Source organism: Perca fluviatilis, chromosome 22 (genome assembly GCF_010015445.1).
Source record: "Perca fluviatilis chromosome 22, GENO_Pfluv_1.0, whole genome shotgun sequence".
Classification (NCBI taxonomy): Eukaryota; Metazoa; Chordata; class Actinopteri; order Perciformes; family Percidae; genus Perca; species Perca fluviatilis.
This window is the reverse complement of record NC_053133.1, coordinates 28809520-28817284: the sequence shown is the minus strand read 5'-3', so window position 1 is coordinate 28817284 and position 7765 is coordinate 28809520. Positions and strand designations below refer to the sequence as shown.

Genomic DNA, 7765 nt, shown 5'->3' with positions numbered 1-7765 from the left:
GCGCCAAAAACCTTGAAACAAACAACAAAAACGTTAAAAATAAAGAGGCAACAATGTCAGAAAAAGCATCCAAAAAGCCCAGTTTGATCATCGGGGGGGCGGGGGGGGGTGGGGGGGGGGCTGTAACCCCCCCCCCCTGATGATTACTGTATTAACAACAGCATTGATTTAGAAAACCAGAAGCCATGAAGTGCCACGTTTGATTACAGTTTTGAGGTACTATATTTAGATCGTATGATACTCTGTACTTGTACTCGGCTACATCTCAGAGGGAAATATTGTGTCTGTGTGTGTGTACGTGTGTGTGAGTCTGTTTGTGTGTGAGTCTGTTTGTGTGCGTGTTTGTGATCGTGTGTCTATGTGTGTGTGCGTCTGTGCGTGTCTGTGTGTGTGTCTGTGTGTGAGTGTGTGTCTGTGTGCGTGTCTGTGTGAGTCTGTGTGTGTGTGTGTGTGTGTGTGTCAAGGCAAACGTTCAAGTTACATCATGAAACAGAAACTCAAATGTACATTCCCAAATCTATTTTATATGCTGTGAAGCTTTTGCATTTTAGTCCAAAAGGAAAGTATATCAGAGGAAGTACAATAACAGATTCTCTCTCTCTCTCTCTCTCTCTCTCTCTCTCTCTCTCTCTCTCTCTCTCTCTCTCTCCTTCTCTCTCTCTCTCTCTCTCTCTCTCTCTCTCTCTCTCTCTCAGTGTGCCAGGGGTTGAGTAACCAGCTGACCTTGTTGGGGACCCGGGACAATCACTATGACAACATGGTGAGGATGTACGCTAACTGCTCCGTGGTCCTGGAGAACCTGGAGGTCACGTACACGCTGGAGCACCAGGACCTGTCCTTCCTGCAGGTACACACGCACGCACGCACACAGACACAGACACACACACACACACACACACACACACACACACACACACACACACACACACACACACACACACACACACACACACACACACACACACACACACACAGACAGAGAACACACACACACACACACACACACAGACAGAGACAGAGACACACACACACACACACAGACAGAGACAGAGAGACACACACACACACACACACACAGACAGAGAGACACACACACACACACACACAGACAGAGACAGAGAGACACACAGAGACACAGACACACACACACACACACACACACACACACACACACACACACACACACACACACAGACACACAGACACACACACACACACAGACACACAGACACACAGACACACACACTGTAAAAAAGTACAGACCCATTTAGTTATGTCCACTTATTTCTTATTTTTAACTGAACACGCTTATACAAGTTTTGGATTTTGAACTCAACTTTATGAGTTTTTGAAAGTTAAACTTGCATTTATTCATTGGGTCCACTATTTAAATTTTTTATCAGATATGTATGTTTTGATTGAACATGGGTATGTAAGTTATCAGTTGAAAAAAAAAGTGTATGTGTTGCAACAAAAAATGGTTGCCTTTCGATTTTAAAATAACCTGTCTTCACAGCATAGTTAAAGCATGGACAGAATAAATTGATTATACACCGGAATAAGTGATGTAGCCTATGCAAATTTCTACTAAAATACAACAAGTGTTGTGGCCAAACAACAAAGCACTAGTGGGAGGAGGGAGTACCTGTCAAAGGCTTGTGAATTGTGAATTTGGCATTTCACTCTTCTCATATTGAAATGTACTTGAAAAGTACTTTTCAAAAGTCAAACAGCTCCGCCACATTTAGCCCAACCCCAATCTACATACTGCAGTCAGGTGCAATTGGTTCATTGGCTGGTCAATTCCCATGATGCAAGGCGGTAAATAGAGTTGTGTTAAAATTTGCTGAAAAGTTTGCAATTTGTTCCGAATTGTTTGTTTGAATTCCGTTTATTAAACGTGTGCTTGAATGTAGTGTTTTGTTGCCTGGTAATTGTCATTGTTGTGCTGGTTTACATTTGTAACCATGAGTTAAGTGACTGTTATGTTTGATAAGAAGAGCTGGAGTATTGCAGCATTAGACTTTGAGCAGTAATAGGCTTCCTTCAGCTATTCATCTGCAGTGTGTCACTTCATTAGCCCAAGTGACACAAGATCAGAGGCTTTAGAGGGACCCCTATTTTGCATGGGGCCCTGGGGGGCTCGCACCCAAGCACCCACACTATCTCCACTATAAATGTGGTTATGTTATTGTAACTTTAAACCGTGAGTTGTAATAAAGCAGAAAAGTATGTCTGTTATACTAGGCAAGGAAGGTTTCTTGCATTATTAAAGAAAGTAATTTATTTGTTTTAACTTAAAGTATGAAGTTAAACTAAGTAATTAAAAGTTAAATCAACTAAAATAACAACTTTAACAAAACTAGAACACTGTAGTTACATCACCCTCATTAACTTTAATTTCTAAGTTGAAACAAAAGCAGTCTTCAAGTTGAGTGAACTTCGATTTTCAAGGCTGAAGGTGAACTTTCATTTCCAAGTTAAACTACCATGAAATTTATTACAGTGTGTGATCTTTTAGTAAAAACATTAGTCTGCTTAAGTTGAAAGTATAAGTTCAATTGCTGCCTTAAAAACATGAGTACACCTAACTTGAAAAGACAATTGGTATGAATACAGTTAGTTGAAATTAAATGTAAAATTGTATGTTTGTTTAACAAAAGGAAGCAAGTTTCCTTGAATATACAATGTAAGATAGATGGTTGTTTTAACTCACAGTATCAAGTTCTAACAATAAATTATTATTAATTAAACATCTTCTCTAACTTACCTTCGTGAGTTGAAATAGCATACAATTGTATTTTTGCTTGACAAGAGGAAGCAAGTTTCCTTGAGTGGACAATGTAGTATTGATAGTTGTTTTAAATCACAGTATCAAGTTCAAACAATAAATGATCATTAATTAAACATATTCTATAATCTAACTTTGTGGGTTGAAACAACACTATTCTTAATGTTGGCTTTACTCACATTTTTAAGGCAGCAATTGAACTTAAATTTTTAAGTAGAACCCCCCTGATAATTTTTACAGTGCAGACACACACACACACACACACACACACACACACACACACACACACACACACACACACTAGTTACCTTTTAAGTCCTTGTTTGAGTCAGAGTGACATTTTCCTTCCGGCGCTGCAGATGTGAGCTGGGAGCTTTTTTGTGTGTTGCATTCAAGGACGCTCTGACATCTGTGAACTGACCCCGGATGTAAACACTATGCTGGGAGGAGAACAGCTGCACGTCCACTCTAATAAAACAGTGTTGTCTTCCGTTGACTTTGCAAGTTTGGGTTTTTCTCGGTCACAATTTTAAATTGTACTTTTTTTTTCAACATTTTGTTGTTGTTCACCGAAAATAATATGTCATTACGTCAAAGGTAGTTGACGTAATCACCATCATCACCATCATCAGTTGTGATGGTTAAGTTTAGGGTAAGGGTTAAGGTTAGGCATTTAGTTGTGATGGTTAAGGTTAGGGTAAGGGTTAAGGTTAGGCATTTAGTTGTGATGGTTGAGGTGAGGTTAAGGGTTAAGGTTAGGCATTTAGTTGTGATGGTTGAGGTGAGGGTAAGGGTTAAGGTTAGGCATTTAGTTGTGATGGTTAAGGTTAGGGTAAGGGTTAAGGTTAGGCATTTAGTTGTGATGGTTAAGGTTAGGGTAAGGGTTAAGGTTAGGCATTTAGTTGTGATGGTTAAGGTTAGGGTAAGGGTTAAGGTTAGACATTTAGTTGTGATGGTTAAGGTCAGGGTAAGGGGCTAGGGAATGCATTATGTCAATGACGGGTCCCCACGAAGATAGTGCCACAAACCTGTGTGTCGCTGTGGGTTTGTGTGTGTGTGTGTGTGGGTCTCTGTGTTTCTGTGTCTGTCTGTCTGTGTGTGTCTCTGTGTTGTTCCTCGACAATAATATAATATGTCATTATGTCAAAGGAAGTAAACTCCGTTGGATTGAAGTGAAATTTGAATATTAAAGAAAACATTTCGAGCATGTTGATGAAAATAATGAACACTGATTTGTTTTTCGGTCTTCAGAACATCCAGGAAGTGGGCGGCTACGTTCTGATCGCCATGAATGAAGTGGCCACCATCCCATTGGTCAACCTGAAGGTGATCCGAGGTCAGAACCTGTATGACAACCACCTGGCTCTGCTGGTCATGTCCAACTACAACCAGAACCGCTCGTCTCCTACGCTCAACTACAGCAGTGGGCTGAGACAGCTGCAGCTCAGCAGTCTGACCGGTACACACACACACACACACACACACACACACACACACACACACACACACACAACACACACGCTCACACACACACACACACACACACACAGACAGAGACACACACAAGCGCACACGCACACACACACAAGCACACACAAGCACACACACACACACACACACACACACACACACACACACACAAGCGCACACACAAACACACACACACACACACACACACACAAACACACACACAAACACACACACACACACTTTGTTACGCTTCATTTCATTTTTACAAGCGGCTGACGAGTGCTGGGCGTAGTTTACACACCGTTTAGAAACCGTTCGTCAACACCAGACTGTGTCCTGGCACCAGGAAATAGACCGCACCCATACCAGCTTTGGCTGAAGATGTTTCAGGGGCATTTTTGGTTTTTTTGGTTGGACGTGTACAAACATGAGCTGTGGTACTGACTACGTGTGATGTCATTTAGTTTAAATGCAAGAAAGAAACATTGACTTTCCACACTAAAATACTAAAATAATTTGTTCTGTAGATCATTCAAAATGAATCCTTGTATCTCCCTTTCCTAATACGCCGTTGAACTGAGTTATTCAAATGTATTAATATTTAAATCGCTGCAGCCTGTTTTTAGGTGGGTAATGTGTGGGTGAGGGTGTGGATGGCATGCTTAAAAAAACTCCTATTGTCACTTATTGTCCAAAATCTACAACTTTTGTATGTTGCCACATCGATGTTGCAATAAGTCCACAATTTAAAAAAACTTGGGCTCCACACACAGACACAAACACACACACAGGCAGTCACACACAAATACAGTCGCACACACACGCAGTCGCACACACACACGCAGTCGCACACACATGCAGTCACACACACACGCAGTCACACACACACGCAGTCACACACACACGCAGTCACACACACACGCAGTCACACACACGCAGTCACACACACACACACTCACTCACACACACACAATCTCTCACTCACACACACACACACACACACACACACACACGCATAAACACACACACACACACACTCACACACGCACGCACGCACGCAGATACACACACACACACATACACACACACCCACCCCTTTCACTTGTGCTGGATTAACTTGTAGATGCTTAATCTTGATCTTCTCCTCAGAGATTCTGAAAGGAGGCGTAAAGATGACCAACAATCCGTTGCTATGCAACACGGAGACCATCCAGTGGTGGGACATCCTGGACAGAAGCAGCAACCCCAGCATGGTTTTTAAGACAAACACCTTCACACCTAAATGTATGTGGAAGGAATGATCACCTTTCAGCTGGGACCAACCGCCTGTTACTGAGTATTAACATGTGTGTGTGTGTGTCTGTGTCTGTGTGTGTGTGTGTGTGTGTGTGTGTGTGTGTGTGTGTGTGTGTGTGTGTCTCTGCGTGTGTGTTTCCAGGTCAGCAGTGTGATCCCGGCTGTTTTAACGGCTCGTGTTGGGCAGCAGGACCGGATCACTGCCAGAAATGTAAACCCTCAAACACACAATCACTGACTACGTTTACGTGCGAAACATATTCCACTTTTTGCTCTTATTCTGAAAATAACATTCCTAATAAACTAATTACATAGCTTTTTCTCGTTTACATGCACACATACAATTAGTTTTTCACAGGAAAGTACAGCCTACAGTACAGCCTAAGTACATCTCTCTTTCATTTATTCAACCACCTTCTTGAAAAAGTCGGCGTATGCATATCCAAAATACATAAAGGGCTCTATCTTTCACCCAGCACAATTGACTTTGTACACCGACGCATGTATCATTCCTATTTTGCACCCAACGCACAGCGGACTTTTCCCTCCACAGACGCACGTCGGTAAATTAGGGAATGTATTTGCGCTCCAGGGGGCGGTTCAGTGAAAAGAGGAGGCGTGTTCCGGCGCAAACGTTCCCCGGTGCTATTTTGCAGTTTCAGAAAACAATTCCGCCACAGACCAGGAAAAACCTGGTCTAAAGTCAGTGGCACTAGTCCAAAGTCAGTGGTGCTAGTCTAAAGTCTGTGGCGCTATAGTATAAAGTCATTAGCGCGTTATTCAGATGCTATTTTAGGGGCGCATGCTTGGCCATAATCATCTACATGGATGCAGCAGTTCCCATTTTTGCAAACCATACATAATTAGAAGGAAATATATTACTGAAAATGCGCTTCAGGTGTTTGGATAGATCAGGAGGCACTTCACAGTACAGTCCTCTAAAAGTCTCAGCATTCTTTGTGGCGTGTAGTGTTTTACACAACATTTCCATGAATCATGGATGTGTTGATGATATAAATGAGGAAATATTAGAGAACTTAAGGAGTCGTGATGTTGAACTACGGTGGGATTGGACACTCCGGCGGGATCTGGTCCGGGAGTAATGCGCGATGTGCTCCTGGTGGAGCGGGTGGACGGAGATGGAGTGGGGGGGGAGGAGGAAGGGGTACAACAGGTGCAGTTGGTGTGTTTGGAGGCCCACGCTCCATGGCTGCAGCAATCCTCTCCAGACTTGAGGAGATGCGACCGAGAGGCCGCATCAACATCACCACCCGGCCAAGACGGGCATTTATTACTTTGCCGCATCTCGGACAGCTCCAGCTGGCGTGCGCCAGGCAAATCCACCGTCATAATAGCAATCCACTATGGAACAAGCGCTCCTCCTCTTAAAGGGAATGTGAGATGACCCTCTGATTGGTTATTTTCACGTTACGCCCAAACCACACCTATGAGTAATGTAGCTACTTCAGACCAACCCATTTTAGATTTGTGTCGGGCGCAAGAGTCATTTATCCCGCTGTTATAATAACAACAGCGCCCAAGATCTGCCCACAAAGCTACTTGCGTTTCATATCGTTAAAATAGGGCCCAATGTTTACAAGTAGCTGTGTTCCTCCATTTACCTCACACAAATACACGTGAAATGCTCTCACAAAACTCTGCTGAAATGCTTTCATACACACTACTGAATCGCTCTTGAAAGTGATCTGTGCAGTACATATTTTCAATGTTCAAACCAACATGTTCATGTTGAGGAGATGTGATGATGTGTGTCTCTGTGCCTCTGTCAGTCACTAAGCTGCAGTGTGCCGAACAGTGCAGCCGGAGGTGCCGCGGGCCCAAACCCAGCGACTGCTGTAACGAACACTGTGCTGCCGGCTGCTCCGGACCGCGAGCCACCGACTGCCTGGTCAGTCTTCTTCTTTCTGTTTCTGTGTGTCTATAGACAACCGGTAGTTGCAGCCCTAGCAAAGATCTATGCCAGGGCTGCAACTACCGCTTATTTACATAGTGGATTATGTTCTGGATGAATGTATTTATTGTTTGTAATGATTCACTGAATCCAGATTTTTGGGGTTCGACCGAATACCGAATCCACTGGTTGAGATTGTGCTGACTCCTCCTCCCATCCTCAGTCCATGATCCCAGTAAACACATGAATGAAGTAAACAGGGACTGTCCTTCCTTTGCCGTACCTGAAGTTGCTGC

General features: G+C 43.2%; 2 protein-coding genes across 3 annotated transcripts in view; both read left to right on the top strand.

Moving 5' to 3' along the window:
• LOC120552600 (NACHT, LRR and PYD domains-containing protein 1-like) overlaps positions 1-7765 on the top strand; it is a 735215-nt gene that overhangs the window by 295009 nt on the left and 432441 nt on the right.
• LOC120552566 (melanoma receptor tyrosine-protein kinase-like) overlaps positions 1-7765 on the top strand; it is a 64364-nt gene that overhangs the window by 28969 nt on the left and 27630 nt on the right. For both annotated transcript variants that reach the window (XR_005638031.1, XM_039790735.1), the window contains exons 2-6: positions 696-847; positions 4043-4250; positions 5411-5545; positions 5700-5768; positions 7348-7466. Coding sequence is in view for 1 of the 2 variants with exons in the window: in XM_039790735.1 (XP_039646669.1) it covers positions 696-847; positions 4043-4250; positions 5411-5545; positions 5700-5768; positions 7348-7466 (683 nt within the window). In the remaining variant the exon portion in view is untranslated. The remainder of the gene's footprint in view (positions 1-695; positions 848-4042; positions 4251-5410; positions 5546-5699; positions 5769-7347; positions 7467-7765) is intronic.